The sequence below is a fragment of the Neomonachus schauinslandi genome, chromosome 15, assembly GCF_002201575.2.
Source record: "Neomonachus schauinslandi chromosome 15, ASM220157v2, whole genome shotgun sequence".
NCBI lineage: Eukaryota > Metazoa > Chordata > Mammalia > Carnivora > Phocidae > Neomonachus > Neomonachus schauinslandi.
Window position 1 is genome coordinate 53,956,582 of NC_058417.1, and position 19,263 is coordinate 53,975,844.

Here is a 19,263-nt window from a genome sequence, read left to right on the forward strand (position 1 = left end):
AAAGAGCAGCTGCAGCAAAATAATGAGTAGGAGAGATGAAGAGAATAAAGTTTACTTTATTCCACTAAAGTGGAGTTTCTTAAAAAATACATTCAGGCAGCTTTCCTGCAGCCCCAAGCCCAGTGCCCCAAACTCTGTGGGTGTTGGAGCACCCCCCTACCCACAGCCTGGATGTTCATAACCAGCAGCCGGGAGCAGGGAAGCTTCAGGATTCAGGGTCCCAGACACGTCACAAAGCCCCAGGCCAGAGCCAAAACCACTCTGATGACGGAAGGGGTCCAAGGGCCAGGACACCCACACAGGCCTGCTCCCGGCCCCTGCTCTCCTCCTCAGTGGGTACAGAGGCTGGAGCCAGAGCCCAGACTGAGGGCTGGGTGAAGGCCTGCAAGGGGCTCTGCTGCTCCTCCATCCTGGCTCCCCTGAAGGGTCGGGGGGCAGAACTGGGTGGAAAGGGTGGTGATTGTGTTCTGTAGATTTCCTGGTCTCACGCCCTTACTGCAGTTTCTCCTCTGTGCCCAGACGAGCAGCTGTTGTGAGTTCTTGTGCTGACAAGCCCCTGACACCACTGCCCTCAGCAGGCTGGCTGCCCGACCCTTTCCTTCTCCCACCCCCTTCATGAGGCTGCTTCAGAGCTGTGGCCCTCCTGGGGTGACAGAGGATACACGCAGCACCACACTGATCATGGAGGGGGACGCTGAGCGGGCAGCCGATGCCAACAGGCCCAGCTGTAAGGCTCCCGCCCCCACCCCCCGGGAGAGGAGTGACCCCAGGCAGACTGGGGGCAAAGGCCGCCACCTTTACCCACAGCTCCTCCCCATCAGCACAGCCCCCACTTCTTGTGGGCCGCCGGGATCTGTTTTCCCCAGAGGCCCTCTAGCAACGCTCTGTCCCACCCAGGGGAGAGAACAGCCTGAGCGGAACTTCACAGACAGGGGGACCTGGGCGTGGGGGGCGGGGGCTATAAAGTGACTAATTCTTCCCCTCAGAACCAGAAGCAAAGCTGCATGAGGGATGCAAGTATTGAGAAAAAGGGAATCTGAGGAAGCCAAGGGTTCCCTCCCTCATACCCTGTGAGGAGGGACGTGATGTGGAAGGGAAGATGGAGCGAAATAAGGAATGTGCTTGTAGCTTCGGTGTGCGTTAAATTAGCTGGTGGGAGTAAGAGCGCACACGAGAGGACCAGGCCCCCGCGAAGGGCCCAATCCCAGCCCTCGGGCTCCAGCCGTGGCCCCCCACCCCCAGAGCCCGGACAGTTCTGGGCAGAAGGTGCTGAGAAGCGCAGGGGGGTCGCTGCCGCCTTTCCTGCGAGCCAGGACCACACAGAGAAAGCACCCCAAGCTCCTTCTGACCGACACGGCTGCGTCCCCACAGGCCAAGCCCTGCATCCCCCCGAGAAGGCCCCTACCCTTCTAGTGATGCCAGAGCCGCCTGGCAGGCAGGGAGCGGGCAGCAGCTCTCGGTGCAGCACGAGATGGTACGGGAGTCTGCCTTCCTTCCGGAGGCCGCCCTTCCTGCCCTGGGGGCTAGCTGTCCGCCTTCTTCATGGGGTGGAAGAAGCTACAGAAGAGCTCATACCAGAAGAACACGAAGCCGGTGGAGAGAGCAGCTTTCAGCAGGCTCGGGGACAGGCCCTTGAAGAGGCCCGTGGGGCCTTCCTCCTGCATCACCTGCTGGGCACAATCGAGGAGGCCCCTGTAGCTGCGAACCTGGGCAGAGGAAGAGATTAACACACGGATGCTGGCTCTTTCTTCCGTCAGCCCAGCACCTGGCACATCACAGCTCCCAGTCAACACTGGCTGGACAAGCAACGAAGGCAAAAAGGACAGAGCAGTTAACCTTTTCTTTCTCTTCCAAGTGGACTAATAATTCAGACTGAACAGAGGCAGTGCCTGAAATCAGCACTGGACAGAGCGCCTACCGACCGGGCCTCTTAAGGGCCCTTTCCCCAGCCCGCCTGGCCCGCCTGGGGCAGCGGATCTGAATCTGCCCCTTGTTCGCTTGGGCCTCTAGTCCGGCCTTCGCGGTTTGCCACACACCGCCGCCAGACTCGCGTCCCCAAGACCCAACTCCCCTCAAGCCCCGCTCTCTCCACATCTCCACTAACTCCCCGTTGTGATGACCATGACATTATAAAGAATCAAGATCAAAGAATCATTACAATCAACCATTATAAAGAATGAAGAATCAATGGCTCGGCTGGTGGAGTGTGGGACTCTTGATCTCGGGGTCGTGAGTTCAAGTCCCACACTGGGCGTAGAGCTTACTTTAAAAAAAAAAAAAAAAGGAGAAGGAAAAAGAGAAAAAAGAAGATCAAATCCAAGCTCCACAGCCTGGTGTTCTTCCCGCCCTGATCTGCCCTCACCCTCCACTGGTCCTCCAACCAAATTGGCCACAAAATCTGTTAGGAACAAGGCTCTCTCCTCTGTCCTGGGCTCTCAGCAACTCTCCCTGTGCAAATTCAAACCATTCCTTCAGGACAAGTTCGTAAGTGGAAAAAGGAGGTTATAAAATCTTGTATTCCACCCTGTGTTAAAATGTACACGTATGTTTATGCAAAGAAACAAAACTACAGCCAATGGTTCTGCCTGATTATCTCTGCAGGGGGTGGTGTTGGGAGTTACATGTCAGTTTTATCTTTTTGTCTCCAGGACTTCTCTGAATTTCCTACAAAGATGGATTACAACTAACTCAATATTTCCCCCTCCCCCAAGTAAGGAGTGCTCCCTCCCTTCTGTCTCCGGTTGCAGGCCACTCTTTTCTGACATCTGTCGGGCAGGTTTCTTCCTGCGCGGACGTCCCAGGTTCCCAGATTCCGGAGGGGAAAGTGCTGGAGTTACTCCCCCCTTGCTCCACCCCTAGCCCACCACTGGGTGGTGCCCCCAAAGCAGCAGGTGAAAATCCAGTTTGCAAAATCCAAGCCGACTAGGAATGACTATTAACATTATAAAATCACCTACAATGGGGGCTTCTGTGAATGACAAAGCTTCTAGTGCCTTTAAAATATAATTTAGGGGCGCCCGGGTGGCTCAGTTGGTTAAGCAGCTGCCTTCGGCTCGGGTCATGATCCCAGGATCCTGCTCAGCGGGGAACCTGCTTCTCCCTCTGCCTGCTGCTCCCCCTGCTTGTACTCTCACTCTCTCTCTAGCAAATAAATAAATAAAATCTTAAAAAAATTAAAAAATATATATATATAATTTAGTTGATCAGATTTCATTCACTCCTCTCCAGGAACCCCTACAGAATAAAGCAAACAACCTCATGCACCAGTGGGAGTCTCCTCGGGGTTCTTTAGTATTTTGGGGACCTATCTCTTCTTAAGATTTATTTGAGAAAGAGAGAGCATGCACTGAAGCTCGAGAGCAGGGGAGGAGCACAGGGAGAGGGACCAGCAAGCTCTACACCAAGCACAAAGCCCAGTGCAGGGCTTGACCCACGACCCCGATTTCACGACCTGAGCCAAAACCAGGAGTCAGACACTCAACCAGCTGCACCAACCAGGAGCCCTGGGGACCTTTCTTATAGGATTATACTCTTTGTCCCAAACCGAACTGAACACTTTTCTTTTTTTTTACTTGAAGTAGGCTCCACACCCAGCATGGACCCAACACAGGGCTGGAACTCACGACCCCGAGATCAACACCTGAGCTGAGATCAAGAGTCAGACGCTTAACCTACTGAGCCCCCCAGGCGCCCTGAACTGAACACTTTTTACGAGAAACACTGAACCCTCCTTCGCCTGGATCATCCCACGGTGTCCAACATGCACAGGGCTGTGTGTGGCTTTCCTATGTGTTTGGGGATCCCCAGGGACGGGCTGTGGGGGTTAATGCTGACCAATGGGCAGGTGAGGGGCAAGGCTCGGAGCTCTGTGCAGGGGGACAGCTCACCTGGCCAAAGGTGACTCGGGCCCGCTCAAACCCTCCGACCTGCAGCCGTTTCTTGAAGAGGTCCAGGGGGTATGTGAGGGTCTTGCTGAGGACTCCAGCTCCGCTGCCACAGAGCAGGTTTCTGAGGTTCTCTGAACCAAGTGGGATTGAGGGGGGAAATGAGGAAAAGTGCAATCGGGGGAAGACAAGCCTCCACCGTAAAACTAAGACCCACCAGCACCCTGAATCTCCGAGGAGAACCACACACGCTCCTCTGGGTCGAATGGCAGTAAGGAGGGAATGGAAGGAGGAGCTTGCAGGCTCTGCGGTGTGACTCAGTTCAAGGCTTGGGAGGAGAATCAATGTTGACAATGCCACTGCTGGGGTGGCAAGGGCTGAAAGGGTCTGCCAGCTGCTGGCTTGGTTGGTTTGGTTCGCAGTGCGACAGAGCAGGGTTCAGAGAACGGGATGTCCTAGCCTCTGACAGAAGGCCTTAGCTCCTACAAGGATCAGAAAGAGATGCTCCGGCTTGGGGGAGGGGGACAGTGGAAACCCGGATTCTCTTCGTGTGAGGGCTTCTCACCGTTCTTCCTTCCCTCGGCGGGCAGGACCCACTTGTGCATGTGCTTCAAGGCGCTGTAAAATGAGAACTGGAAGCCGGCGTAGGGGAAGATGGCGATCAAGGTGGGGTTCAAGCCTTTGTAGAAAACCAAGGGGCCTTCAGTCCGGTACATGGTCACCACGGCGTCTCGCAGGGTTTTATACACCTGGACGGCACACGGGCAGCTCAAGTGAGTGCAAGGGGCGGTCTGGCCCTGGATCGCAGCCCATCACGTGCACCTCCCCTCGGCCAAAATCCCAACTGCTGGGAGCATGACTTCTCCTGCCCAGGGCACAAAGGAAATGCTGGACAAAAATCCTAAGGCGGGGTTTTCCAGCAACTCCCCTTCTAGCTATTTACAAGACCAGTATGTCTGCACAAGTGCACGAGAGTACATGTCCGAGGACAGTTGCCACCGTGTCCTGCGGAAGAGCAAAGACGCAGCGTCCGCCCTTGGGTGACTGGTTACATACATGATGACACACCCATTCCGGACACAGAGCAGCCGAGGAAAGGGTATCGCGCCATCTGCACAACGGATCGGGACTAATCCCCCAAACACAGAGCTGAATGAGCACAGTGAGAGGCTGAAGAGCGGGTTTAGTGCTTGTGGAGGAACAAACCATGAAGGGATTTACTACCCCCTCGCCCCCAGGGATACATGAGAAATGAGGAAGGGCGAGCGTGACCTCCATGGAGGGAAAGCCGGGGCGGGGGAAGAGGGAGATTTACTCTTACCATTTTACGCTATTTGGATTTTTTGCCAGGTGCATATATTTAACCTTTTGTAACCTGTCATCAGGCGATCTCCATGCAGGCAGACCACCGGGCATTGGTTTTTCTTAGTACCCTTCCCTTCGACGCATTCTTTGCAGTGGGCGCGGCGAGGCACCGCAATGACAGGGCGGCTGGGGGAGGCACCCTGCACCGAGAAGGGAGGACGCTGGCTACCTCCTCGCCTCTTGGCTCCTGGACGCTGGCAGCCACACTGAAGGATTTCACCCTGGGGACCTCCAAGAAAGGGCTAGGACTTGGAGAAAGGCCACTGGGCCACAAGCCCGCCACGCACCCACAGTCCCACTCTGCTTCCCTGTGCCCCCTTTAACAACAGGCTGGCAGCCAAGGGTCACCAGACATCTGAGGAAAGCCTTCATAAAAAATGGAGACCAGGGGTGCCTGGGTGGCTCAGTCGTTAAGTGTCTGCCTTCAGCGCAGGTCATGATCCCAGGGTCCTGGGATCGAGCCCCGCATCGGGCTCCCTGCTCTGCAGGAAGCCTGCTTCTCCCTCTTCTACTCCCCCTGCTTGTGTTCCCTCTCTCGCTATGTCTCTCTCTGTCAAATAAATAAATAAAATCTTAAAAAAAAAAAAAAAATGGAGACCAGGGTGCCTGACTGGCTCAGTCACCAGTGTGTGTGACTCCTGATCTAAGGATCATGAGTTTGAGCCCCGCAGTGGTTACAACAAACAAACAAAAAACAAAATCCAGAGACCAAAATGATCAATGGGGGGGCGGGCACAGAAATCATCTGGAAGGAAGAGACAGGATAGACAGAAGAAGGAAACCAAAGGAAACAGAGGCCAACTACAAAATTGGAACTGATATTCTCAGGCCAAAGAGAAGGCATCACCTCCATGATAAAAGGAAAGAGTCGATTTAAAAAAGAGGTAAGGGGGCGCCTGGGTGGCTCAGTCGTTGAGCGTCTGCCTTCGGCTCGGGTCGTGGTCCCAGGGTCCTGGGATCGAGCCCCGCATCGGGCTCCCTGCTCCGCGGGAGGCCTGCTTCTCCCTCTCCCACTCCCCCTGCTTGTGTTCCTGCTCTCGCTATCTCTCTCTCTCTGTCAAATAAATAAATAAAATCTTTTAAAAAATAAAATAAATAGGGGCACCTGGGTGGCTCAGTCGGTTAAGCCGCTGCCTTCGGCTCAGATCATGATCCCAGGGTCCTGGGATCGAGCCCCGCATCGGGCTCCCTGCTCAGCGGCGAGCCTGCTTCTCCCTCTGCCTCTGCCTGCCTCTTTGCCTACTTGTTCTCTCTCTCTCTGTCAAATAAATAAATAAAATCTTAAAAAAAATAATAATAAAATAAAAAAGAGGTAAGATTCAGAGAACAAGACAAACTCTTGTTTTGAGGGAAAAAATCTTTGTGAGTTTGGGTTAGGCAGATTTCCTTTTTTTTTTAAGATTGTATTTATTTATCTGAGAGACAGAGAGAGAGAGCAAGAGTGGGAGGGAGAGAGAATCTGAAGCAGACTCCATGCTGAGCACAGAGCCCTGTGCGGGGCTCAATCCCGTAACTGCGAGATCATGACCTGATGCAATACCAACAGTTGGACACTTAACCCACTGAGCCACCCAGGCGCCCTTAAGCAAAGATTTCTTGGATAAAATACCAAAAGCAAAATGCATAAAAGAACAAATTGATAAATTAGGACTTTTTTGGGGCACCTGGGTGGCTCAGTCGGTGAAGCGTCTGCCTCCGGCTCAGGTCATGAACCCAGATTCCTGGGATCGAGCCCCGCATCGGGCTCCCTGCTCAGCAGGGAGCCTGCTTCTCCCTCTGCCTCTGCTGCTCCCCCTGCTTGTGCTCTCTCTCTGACAAATAAATAAAATCTTAAAAAAAGAAAATTAAAAACATCTGTTCTTCAAAAAACAGACTACAAGGACGTGAAGACAGCCACAGCCATGGACTCAGAAAAAATGTGTAAAACAAAAACAACAAACCACCAAAATGGGAAAACAGTTTGAACAGATTGCTTCAGCAAAGAAGGTACACAAAGGGCAAATAAGCACATAAAAATACATTCAACATCTCTGTGGTAAAATCACGATGAGATACCACTATTCACATCTAGTAGAGTGGCTAAAATTTAAAAGAATAAAATAAAAATAGGGGCGCCTGGGTGGCTGAGTCAGTTAAGCGCCCAACTCTTGGTTTCGGCTCAGGTCATGACTTCAGGGTCATGAGACTGAGCCCTCCGTCAGGCTCCATACTCAGCGGGGAGTCTGCTTGGGATTCTTTCCCTCTGCCCCTCCTCCTGCTCACAGGCACACTCGTTCTTTCTCTCTCTCAAATAAATAAATAAACCTTTAGAAAAGAATAAAATTGTTGGTGGACCTAGAGGGTATTATACTAAGCGAAATAAGTCAGTCAGAGAAAGACAATTATCATATGATTTCACTCATATGTGGAATTTGAGAAACAAGGCAGAGGACCATAGGGGAAGAGGGGAAAAAAAAATGAAGACGAAACCAGAGAGGGAGGCAAACCATAAGAGACTCTTAATCATAGGAAACAAACGGAGGGTTGCTGGAGGGGAGAGGGGTGGAGGGATGGGGTAACTGGGTGAGGGACATTGGGGAGGGTATGTGCTGGAATGAGCACTGGGTATTATATAAGACTGATGAACCACAGACCTGTATGCCTGAGACAAATAATACATTATACGTTAATTGAATTTAAATTAAAATAAAAATTGAAATAAAAAAAATTTTAAAAAGAATCAAATAAAACCAAAAACCAGATAATACGAAGTATTGTGAGGATAAGGAACAACTGGAAATGTTGGTGGGAATGCAAAACGGCACAGCCATGTAGGAAGCAGGCTGGCTTTTCCTCAAAATTAAACATTTTCACCGTACAACTCAGCAACCCCATGCCTAGGTATTCACCCAAGAGAAACAAAATGTTCACACAATAATCTGTATGTGAATGTTTGTAGTGGTTTTAGTCATAATCACCAAAAAACTGGAGAACAACCGTGACATCTCCCAACTAACAAATCATGGTAGGGCCACACGACAGAATACTATGCAGCAAGAAAAAGGAACCAACCACTCATACATGCGGCATGGATGAATCTCAAATGCAGACGCCAAGTGAAGGGTGCCTACTCAAACAACTACGTAAGACCTAATTCCCTATATCTGACATTCCGAAAAAGGCAGAAGACAGACCAGTGGTTAACAGAGGCTGGCAATGGAGAGGGACTGACTATAAAGGGGCAGGAGGACATTTGGGGGTGATGGAACTTTTGTTTTATATCTTGATTATAGTAGTGGTTATGTGCATTCATCAAAACTCAGAGGGGTGCCTGGGTGGCTCAGTTGGTTAAGCAACTGCCTTCGGCCCAGGTCATGATCCTGGAGTCCCGGGATCGAGTCCCGCATCGGGCTCCCTGCTCGGCAGGGAGTCTGCTTCTCCCTCTGACCCTCCTCCCTCTCATGCTCACTCTCTCTCTCATTCTCTCTCTCTCAAATAAATAAATAAATCAAATCAAATCTTAAAAAAAATACTTAGGGGCGCCTGGGTGGCTCAGTAGGTTAAACGACTGCCTTCGGCTCAGGTCATGATCCTGGAGTCCCGGGATCGAGTCCCGCATCGGGCTCCCTGCTCAGCGGGGAGTCTTCTTTTCCCTCTGAGCCCCCACCCCGTGTTATCTCATTCTCTTTCTCTCAAATAAATTAAAAAAAAAAAAGTGTCTGACTTGGGCTTGGGTCATCTCGGGGCCCTGGGATGGAGCTCCATGTCGGGCTCCATGCTTAGCAGGGCCCGCTTGTCCCTCTGTCCTTTCCCCCACCCCCTCGACCCCACTTGTGCTCTCTCAAATAAATAAATTAAATTAAATCTTAAAAAAAAGTCAGAGGGGCACCTGCGTGGCTCAGTCGTTGAGTGTCTGCCTTTGGCTCGGGTCATGATCCCAGGGTCCTGGGATCGAGCCCCACATCGGGCTCCCTGATCAGCGGGAAGCCTGCTTCTCCCTCTCCCACTCCCCCTGCTTGTGTTCCCTCTCTCACTGTGTCTCTGTCAAATAAATGAATAAAATCTTTAAGGAAAAAAATTAGTTCCAGAAGTTTAAAAAAAAAAAAAGTCAGAGAGGTATATACTAAAGAGTGACTTTTACTACGTATGTAAGTGATGTTTCATTAAATTAGACTAAAGCAAACCAAGAAAGTGCTCTTAGGAATTAACATACATTAGCAAGCATTTTTAAAATTCAACAGAGGGCCCCAAATGATAAAAGCAAGGAAACCTCCCAGAAAGTAGGACAGAAAGAGAGAGAGCTAAACAATAGTAGAGAAAAGATAAGTCAACCAGAGGATAGACCCAGGATGTCTAATACCCAACTGACATGAATTACAGAAAGAAAAGAAAAAAATGGAAAATAGCAATTGTGAATAAATCATTCATGACCATTTTCTAGGCATGAGGAACAGGAGTGTTCAGACTAAAGGGTCCAGAAGTGCCCATCACAATGAATGAAAGAGACACAGACCAGTGCACGTCACTGGTAAATCTCTAGAATGCCAGGAATCAAGAAGGGACCCTGAAAGTTCCCAAAGCAGGAGGGGTGATAGCTTCATATAAAGGATCATTAATTGGAGTGGTTCTGGACTTCTCTACAGCAACACTGAGAGCTACCTAGAATTCTATACCCAAATCATGAGTCAAGTGTAAGTAGGCATTTTCTATCAAGGCTTCTCTAAAGAAGCTGTTATCTCTGGAAATCTCCACCAAAATGAGGGATTAATTAAGAAAAAGAAGACACAGGACCCAACAAGAGAATTCCTAACAGAACAGCTGGTAACAGTCCTAGAGCAAAGAGTCCATAACGATGCCAGAGGGTGAAGGCTGCTAGAGCTCGGGGCTCCAGGAGAGGCTCCCTAATAACGTGGGACTGATGACCACAGGCTGACCCTATCAAGACCGTTTGAGGGTAACTTTTTTTTTTTAAGATTTATTTGAGAGAGAGAGAAAGGGAGAGAGAACGAGTATGAGGATGGGCAGAGGGAGGGAGAGAGAGAGAAGGAGGCTCCCCACAGAGCAGGGAGCCCGATGTGGGGCTAGATCCCAAAACCCAGAGATCATGACCTGAGCCAAAGGCAGACGCTTAATGGTCTGAGCCACCCAGGCGCCCCGAGGGTAACTTTGTCATAAGCATGCGAAAAGCTGTTAAATAAAATACAAGGCAATCACTAATTTCAGGTAAGACAAAGATAGAAAATGTAATCATAATGTATTTCAAGGCTCAGCAGTAACATTTACAAATCATAACAGCATAGACACCCAGTATTGATTTAGCCAAAATCTATAAACCGGTCATACTGACATCAGAGGGAGCGCAAGCACACGTGCGAGTTATGGTAGAAGAGGTAAACTCTCATCTTCCACAGTAGCTATTGATAGCTAATGTCTACAATTTAAAAATGAGAAAGAAAAAGAAAGAGAGAACTAGTAGTATAAGCATGTTACTAAGAATTAGGAAGTAAATAAGAGAAGAGCGAGCCACCAGTATTAAAAGTGCCTGGGTGGCTCAGTCGGTTAAGCAGCTGCCTTCGGCTCAGGTCATAATCTCAGAGTCCTGGGGTCGAGCCCCACATCGGGCTCCCTGCTCAGCGGGGTTTGCACTCCCCCTCTGTGCACGTTCTCTCTCTCTCTCAAATAAATAAAATCTTAAAAAAAAAAAAAATCTTAAAAAAAAAAAGTGGTTGTGGGTGCCTGGGTGGCTCAGTTGTTAAGCGTCTGCCTTCGGCTCAGGTCATGATCCCAGGGTCCTGGGATTGAGCCCCACATCGGGCTCCCTCCTCGAGGGGAAGCCTGCTTCTCCCTCTCCCACTCCCGCTGCTTGTGTTCCTGCTCTCACTATTTCTGTCTCTGTCAAATAAATAAATAAAAAATCTTAAAAAAAAAAAAGTGGTTGCCTCTGGGGACTGGAATCGGGGTGGCTGTTAAGTGTTTCTTTGTTATAATTCATGCAGAACCACATGTCTGTTTAACTTTTATATACCTTATAGATCACTGATGAAAAATCACTTTAAAGATTTTATTTATTTATTTAGAGACACAGAGAGAGTGCACACAAGCAGGGGGAGGGACAGAGGGAAAGGGAGAAAGAATCTCAAGCAGCCTCCATTCTGAGGAACCCCGATGCAGGGCTTGATGTCATGACCCTGAGATCATGACCTGAGCCTAAACCAAGAGTTGGATGCTCAACCAACTGAGCCACCAGGCACCCCTAATCAAGAAACATTTTAAAGATTTTTATTTATTTATTTGAGACAGAGACAGCAACAGAGATAGTGAGAGAGAGAGCACAAGCGGGGAGGAGAGAAGCAGGCTCCTGCAAAGCAGGGAGCCCCGATGCGGGGCTTGATCCCAGGACGCCGGGATCATGACCTAAGCTGAAGGCAGATGCTTAACCGACTGAGCCACAGAGGCGCCCCTAAGAAACATTTTAAAGGTGAGGACTGACACCACGGCTGCTACTGATGTACGAAAGGTGGAGGGTCTACAGCTTTTAAACAGATCTCTTTCACTCACTTTTACACACAGACGATTTCCTGATTATTCCAGAATCTAGAATCCCTATCTCAGTCGTCTAAGCCAGAGAGATAATATGTTATTCTCTTTTCTCTTATACCTTTCCTTCTCACAGACCTCTTTTTAAAATTTATTATTGAAGTAGAATTGACATACAGTATTATATTAGTTTCAAATGTACCTTCTCATAGATTTTTTTTTTTTTTTACTAAGGGCTGGGAAGTCCTAGAAGAGGACTCCAGCAGCCCAGAGCAGAGAAGCTGATGGAGCACCACCACTCATTTTTTTTTTTCATCCCAGCAGCCACCATGTTGCTGAAAGCTGTTTGTCTTCTCCAACTACAAACACCCTTCCCCCCCATCTCTCTGCTCAGTGTCCAGGGCCCCTCATCTCATTTCACCACCAGGAGAAAACTCTATTTCCCATTGAAGTGCCATACAGAAGGATCTAGCTCTCATGCCCCATTCGTTTGCTTGCAGACTGTTCCCAGGACACTCTGCCCTTCTAAACCAAAAAAGCCATCAGGAAGTCTCCTAAACAAAAGGGCTCCACCAGCCCAGGATCTCCACCCCAGGCAACTGAACTGAACTGAAACCACAGTTATTCTAAAGCACATCAAATTCTTAAGCAGTGTCATTCCCCACAAAAATACCCTAAAGCAGAAGGGAGACAGAAAAATTACTCTTTCTTGGTTGAGCATGCACATGTGCGTGCGCACACACACACACACATACACACACACACACACTGCTATTCTTATGTATGTCCAGGAAACAAAGATTATGGTGGGGAGGTCTATTTCAGGATTTAATCCCTCCCTTTCACTCAGTAAGTTCTTCCTGGAATCTGACTCAATTATCCCATTTCCTCTATCCATTCTTTGTGGAAACCAAAAACACTCTCACAATAACCCAGAAATATGATCTCCAGTCTCACTCTCCCGAATGCCTTTACTGTCCAACCTACTGTTCATTACTTGTTCTGTTTCCCACCCGTAGGTTCCGTCTCCCTCGTGAGGCTGCGAGCACCTGGCATGGTGCTCAGCAGTTACAGGTCTTACAGATGGACCGACGGAGGGGATGCAGACCCCAGCATGCCTGGGGGTTTTGTTCCCTCTAAAGAAAAGAGCCCCAACTCATGGAACACCTTCTGTTACGCGGGCACCCCTTCTCTGGCCCGGCCACTCACCTTGGGCTCACCCTGAGCTGCAAAGCGAGTGCGCAGCACGTCCACGGGATGCACGGCCAGGGTGGCGGCGCTGGCGGACAGGCCTCCACACACAAAGTGCACTGAGAAGTCGCGGGCATCGTACGTGGTGGCTTTGTGCACCAGCTCGGTCAGCAGTTCAAACGACAGAAACTACAAGAGCACGTGACAAAGTAATTGACAAACACCCCCCCCAAATACACCACCACGACCCAGGTGAGGCCTGGTTCTATGGACGAGGGAATACTCTCCTTGAGCAGTCACAGAATATAATGAACATATAACTTTGTGCAAAGCGCAGACGGCATTTTGTACTCTATTTGAGTAGAGCCAAATACCCAGAGGGTTAAGAAAATAGAGGGGAGGGGCGCCTGAGTGGCTCAGTCTGTTAAGCATCTGCCTTCAGCTCAGGTCATGATCCCGGGGTCCTGGGATCGAGCCCCACGTCGGGCTCCCTGCTCAGTGGAGAGTCTGCTTCTCCTTCTCCTCTGCCTGCCTCTCTGCCTACTTGTGCTCTCTGTCAAATAAATAAATAAAATCTTAAAAAATAATAATAATAAAACAAAATAAAATAGAGGGGAAAATTTTTATATCAGAAAGCTGTACTCAGGGGCGCTTGGGCGGCTCAGGCAGTTAAGCACCTGCCTTTGGCTCAGGTCACGATCCCAGGGTCTTGGGATCGAGTCCCGCATTGGGCTCCCTGCTCTGCGGGAAGCCTGCTTCTCCCTCTCCCTGCTGCTCCCCCTGCTTGTGCTGTCTGTCAACCGAATAAATAAAATCTAAGAGGGAAGAGAGGGAAGGGAGGGACGGAGGGAGGGAGAGAGAGAGACAGAGAGAGAGAGAGAAAGAAAAGAAAAGAAAAGAAAAGAAAAGAAAAGAAAAGAAAAGTTCTACTCATTAGCTGCACGTCCCCGGAGCCGGGAGGGGAGAGCCGCTGTGGATCGGTGCAGGCCCCCCTTCAGGACAGCCAGTGACAGCAGTGTTTCACAGACACTCGCTCGGGACAATTCCACGTGCTCTGTACTGTACGGTACAAAGCCCCCGCTGCGGAGCTCTTCTGCGGGCAGCTCGAGACAGCTGGGCGTCCCGCGAGCACGCGGCGGCCGCGGAGGGCTGGCCACACAGGCGCGTCAACCCATGAGCGCCTGACCCCGGCCATCGCCGGGCCGTCACAGGACAGGCAGGCAGGGGCTACTCTGGCTCCAGCCGTCCGGGTGGGAATCCTGACCCTGCCGGCTTTCGAGCTGGTGCCTTTGGCTGGGCTCACTACCTAGGCTCTCTGCCTCGTCTTGTCGGTAACGGGAGCAGCAACAGAGCCTCCGCCGGGGGACCGCGGTGAGGGAACACACGCCAAGTGCCTGCCGCGGGGCCCGGCTCACCCCGAGCACCGCACCCCGGCCGGCAACTGCCGCGGCGCCGGCGTCCGCACCACCCACCAGGAAACCGAGTGGTGCTGGGGCGCCGGGGGGCTCAGTCGGTTCTGCGTCCGACTCTTGGTTGGAGCTCAGGTCATGATCTTGGGATCGTGGCATCGAACCCTGAGTCGGGCTCCGTGCTCAGCGGGGAGTCTGCTTGTCCCTCTCCCTTTGCTCTTCCCCCTGCTTTCGCACAGGCTCTCTCGCTCGCTCTCAAATAAATAAATAAATAAAATCTTCAAAAAAAAAAGGAGAAATCAACCGGCGCTGAGCGGCATGAACATGCGAAACAAAGTTAAGGAGCCTGCATTCTCATCCTGGTCCCACCACCTCCAGGCTGTGTGGCCTTTGGCAGCTCACTTGCCCTTCTCTGTGACCCACGAAACACCTGTTCTACCTTCCTCACAACGCTGCTGGGAGTTCAGAGGAAGTACAGATGTGAAAATGCTACTCTGAAAAATGAAAGCATTTGTATCACCATTTGCCAAGCCCACTGGGGGCATGACGTCAGGACAGTCTCCTCGGGACAACATCTAATTAATATTCAGGTGGGGCTAAGTCCCCACGATGGGGGGACGTGTGGAAGGGAATGCCCATATGGCACAACTTGGTCTAACTCTGTCTTCATTTTCAGACTTTGAACTTCATGTAGTTCCCCAGTTAAGACGAGTAGAAGTGTGGCGATCATCTCCCACAGGCCCCACCTTCCCCGTGCTCCCCTGTTGAGCAACACGAACCCAGAGCCCTGGCCCATTCCCCTGCCATCTACCTGAACAGCTCCATAGCCCATAGAGAGAAGCTGCGCTGGGACGTGTCCTTTCCAGAATGCTGTGGGGCCTTCCTCCTGCAAAATCTGTCTCCCAGCCTGTAGGATCCCATGGTATTTTGCAGCGGGGTCACTGCGAGACAAGCGCTCAATCTGAAGCTAGGAATCAAAATCGAAAAGGTCAGGACAACAGGGACAGGTGTGGGGTGAGAAGGAGAAATTTGGAAAATGTAACAAGGGCAGCAAAGTGCTTCTCCTTGACAAAACTCCAAGATCTGGAAACTGCTTTAACAAGAAAGAGAGAACTTGTCCTCCAGCCCATTACATGGGGAAAAAAGGGAGAAAGGGCACCTGGAAACGGATCTTGATGACATCCAAGGGGCTGATCATCACCCGCGTGACAAGTCCAGACACAGACCCAGCCACAGCCACCTCAAAACTGGAGATATTCCTGCCATCAGCTTTGGGGTCATAGCCAACCATCCCTGCCGCTGGCCCATACAACGTCCATCAGTTTCAATCTAAAAGGAAGAGACATGGAGTTAACACCAGAGCAAGTTCTTAGGGTCTCTGCTCACAACCACCTCCTCAGAGCAGCCCTCCCTGACCACCCCATCTAAAACAGCACCCATATCCCCTTTTATCCCCTTGCCCTGCTTTATTCTTCTGCATAGCATTAATATACTGGACATTTACTCTGGACATCTGTTTCTTGCCACTTTCCCCCACTAGAATGCGAACTTGTGAAAACACGGCCTTGCTCTCATTTGCCCATCCCTTTATTTCCAGTGCCTGGAATAGAGCCCAGCGTGGTGAGTGCTCACATTTGTTGACTGAATGAACCAACAGCCTTGGTAGGAAATCGTTCACTTCCAGAGATCATCTTGCTTTCCAAGACACCTGGTTTTATGGCAAACTCCTGCCTGAGGTAAAGTCCCAGTGTGGGAGCAGAGCCCACTGCAGCTGAGCACCGAGGGCGACGTCCGACATGCAGGCTCCAGGAGCACTCCATGGGATTCCCCAACAAGCCCACATGATCCAAAGGAAGAACCCAGCAACTCCTGGGCCCTCCTGCATCCCCTCCCCACTGTTTGCACACTTCAGGCCCAGCTGCAGCCATGGAGCCGTGCTATGCTTTGAAACGATGTTCCCTGGCCCACCTGATCCCCACCGACCTCTTCAACCTCACTCTGGACCTCTCTTCAGCCACTTCAACTATGGTGGGCTCTGCTCCTGACCAGTTCCCAGAAAACACTGCTTGAGGTCCTATCTGCCAACCTTAATTCTGCACCTACTATTCCCCATGTCTGAAATGCAGGGGCTCTCCCTCCCCCCCCAACTCCCCACCCCCCGCCCCATATATCCCACTCACTCTTCCCCAGGCTAGCCCCTCCCATGCACCAGGGCTCAGCTAAAGAGCACCTCCCCTCCAGGGGTCATCCTTATGTCCTCTCTAGCATTCACAGCACTTGCTCCTGGTTGGGAACCACTGCTAGAGAAACACTACCATGGATGTGTAAAATGTCATGGATTATGTCACTGTTTGTAAAACTGGATTATCACACAAATGCTTATCAACAGAGGGATGGATAAATACACTAAGTCACATCCAAGCAATGGAATCCTATGCAGCCATTAAAAAGAACAAGCCAGAGCGATACACACACTTGAAAAGATGTCCACAATACACTGAAACGTGGGAAAAATGTTTCAGGAACAGTATGTCTAGTATAACCCCATTTTTGCACAAGAAAAACAGCAATATCTATATACACTCCATACGGTAGTAGAAAGCACAGGGGAAGTCTGTTATCAGCACACACACCGACAAGTTGGTAAAATTACCTCTGGGGAAAGGGTTGGCAACTAAAGCACCCCAAAACAACTAAAACTAAATATAAAATGATTTTAGAAGGGGCCGCAGAGTTAACCTACTTCTTGGATACCAATAGTAACAGGAAAGTCAGTGCCCACACAGGGCCAAGTTCCACCCCACCACTGATTTTTTTTTCCTCTGGAATTCTGTCTGCACCACTCCCTCAGCCCCAAACTCACTTTCTGAAAGTACAATAGTGCTCCAAGCCATCCTTAAAATTAACAAGGCACTTCTACATGGCTATACCAGCAAAGTATTCTAAAAATCACAGCGGCTGAGTGGCTGAGTGGCAGACTCTCCGACTCCCGCTCAGGTCATCTCAGGGTCGTGAGATCGAGCCCCACAACGGGCTCTGTGCTCGTGGAGGAGAGTCTGCTTGAGATTCTCTCTCTCCCTCTGCCCCTCCCCCTCCTGCTCTCATGCAAACTCTCTCTCTCCCTCTTAATAAACAAGATCTTAAAAAAAAAAAAGTCTGATGGTATGAAACCTCCCCACCCCTGCCAGGAATGTGCCCATTTCTCGGCAGCTTCCTCCTCCACATTCTCAAAGGAGGACACCTGGCCTTTTCCGTCGACTTCTCTGTGACATTAACTCAAGCTGCTTCTCTCCAGGCACTTGTGAGAAGCAGCTTAACCATGGGGCAGGTGATTGAGAGGCAAAGCCTCTCCAGAGGCCACCCGGGAACGGCTGAGGTCACACTGAGCAGGGTGGGTGCCCTGCCATCAGGGAGGGAATGAGGCGTTTCTATAAATAAGCAGATCTGCCTAGCTGGACATATCAATAGGCCTGAGTTCAAGTTCTGCCTCTCCCTAATATCCTGGGAGGCTTATTTAACCTGGGTTCCTCTTTCTCTTCTGGAAAATGGGAATGATGTCTGCCTTGCCTAGCCCAGACTGCTGGGATGATCATGCAAGACACCATATGTGGCAAGCTTTGTAAAAGAGGTAAAAGTCTAATATACATGAAAGGGCTGGTTAAATATAGTTCCATAGTTACCTTACTTCTTCCACTTGTTCTAATTTCCTTCTTGTACCAGTAAGCCTTGTAGTAACCTAAAGAGACAAAATAAAAATGAAGTATGACTGTATATGCATGATATACAGAACATCTAGAGATGCGGACCCTGGAGTGAGCAGCAGGGTGGGCGGGGTGTGGGAGAGTTTGCCTACGCCATCCCCCTTCTCTTACTGCGGAAACCCTTGGCGTTGGGCTACGAGCGGTGAGCTCGCGTGCCCGTGTGCCCATGTGTTCAGCTGGGGGGTCCCCGCAGACGTCCCCGCGTGTGCACACACGTGTCCAGCTGTGCCTCGGGGCGTTTTCCCCCCAAGTCCGAGAAGACGCCCGCGAAGCAGGCACCCACGTGTATGGGTGTCCCGAATGTGTGCGAGGTTTTGCGCCCTGCGTCCCTGAAGATGCTTCTCAGGTCAGGCGTGACACGTGCGCGTACAGGCCCTGCCCCCACGTGAGTACCGGCGCATGTGTGCGACCCAGTCCCCGAGCGCACGGCGAGGAAGGAGAAGGTAGAGGTCACTCACCGGGCACGAAGGGCGCGGCCCGACTCCGCGCGGGCTTCTCTTCCTACCTCCTCATGCAGCAGCAAAACTAATTGCGCCCGGCAGTAACTGACGGGCTCCCGGACCAATCACCGTGCAGCTTCCGACAGGGGCTGGACCAATAGTTGTATAGTCATAGATGGGCAACACCTCTTGCAAGGCGTCACTGGGTAATGTAGTCCACCGCTACTAAGGCTGTCCCCGTGGTAGGCGCAGAGCCTTCTGGGAGATGTAGTCTCACTGCGGGCGCGTGCACGAATGTTATTCACGCGTGGGAAGGTGGCGCGTCCCGAAGTACGGCTGTGGCCCTTGGGAGGTCGCAGCGCTAAGTGGCGTGTGGCTTCTATCCTCCTTCGAGCGGAGGGAAGGTTGGGTGCGGTGAATTTGACCTGCTTTCCTCAAAACCCTCGTAGTCCCAGAACCCGGATTATCTAAACTTGGGAAAGATGGCGGGAAGTTCAGCTAAAGCCTGGAGGACTTAGGGGGCGCCTGGGTGGCTCAGTTGGTTAAGCAACTGCCTTCGGCTCAGGTCATGATCCTGGAGTCCTAGGATCGAGTCCCGCATCGGGCTCCCTGCTTGGCAGGGAGTCTGCTTCTCCCTCTGACCCTCCCCCCTCTCATGTACTCTCTCTCATTCTCGCTCTCTCAAATGGATAAATAA

At 50.9% G+C, this 19,263-nt stretch overlaps 1 protein-coding gene across 2 annotated transcripts; it reads right to left on the reverse strand.

Annotated features, from left to right (window-relative positions):
- Window positions 1-75: 75 nt before the first annotated feature.
- On the reverse strand, window positions 76-18,672 carry SLC25A19 (solute carrier family 25 member 19). Of its 2 annotated transcripts, XM_021680852.2 has the most exons (8): window positions 18,585-18,672; window positions 18,046-18,101; window positions 15,525-15,694; window positions 15,177-15,332; window positions 12,975-13,145; window positions 4,450-4,633; window positions 3,888-4,018; window positions 76-1,706 (listed from the first exon to the last, which is right to left on the reverse strand). In XM_021680852.2, exons 3-8 carry the CDS (start codon window positions 15,654-15,656, stop codon window positions 1,524-1,526), a joined length of 957 nt encoding a protein of 318 aa, XP_021536527.1. In that variant the 5' UTR covers window positions 15,657-15,694; window positions 18,046-18,101; window positions 18,585-18,672; the 3' UTR covers window positions 76-1,523. The 2 variants fall into 2 exon arrangements, with proteins under 2 accessions (XP_021536527.1, XP_044777557.1); XM_044921622.1 differs by lacking the exon at window positions 15,177-15,332.
- Between the last annotated feature and the right edge of the window lie 591 nt (window positions 18,673-19,263).

What these genes read in the sequence shown, in the direction of transcription:
- SLC25A19 (XM_021680852.2), bottom strand. Translation starts at nt 15,656, where the DNA reads ATGGTTGGCTATGACCCCAAAGCTGATGGCAGGAATATCTCCAGTTTT. An exon ending in TGGGCTATGGAGCTGTTCAG is followed by an intron (nt 13,146 to 15,176) that starts GTAGATGGCAGG and finishes GTGCTCTTGTAG; the next exon opens with TTTCTGTCGTTTGAACTGCT. An exon ending in CGCCGAGGGAAGGAAGAACG is followed by an intron (nt 4,019 to 4,449) that starts GTGAGAAGCCCT and finishes CACTTGGTTCAG; the next exon opens with AGAACCTCAGAAACCTGCTC.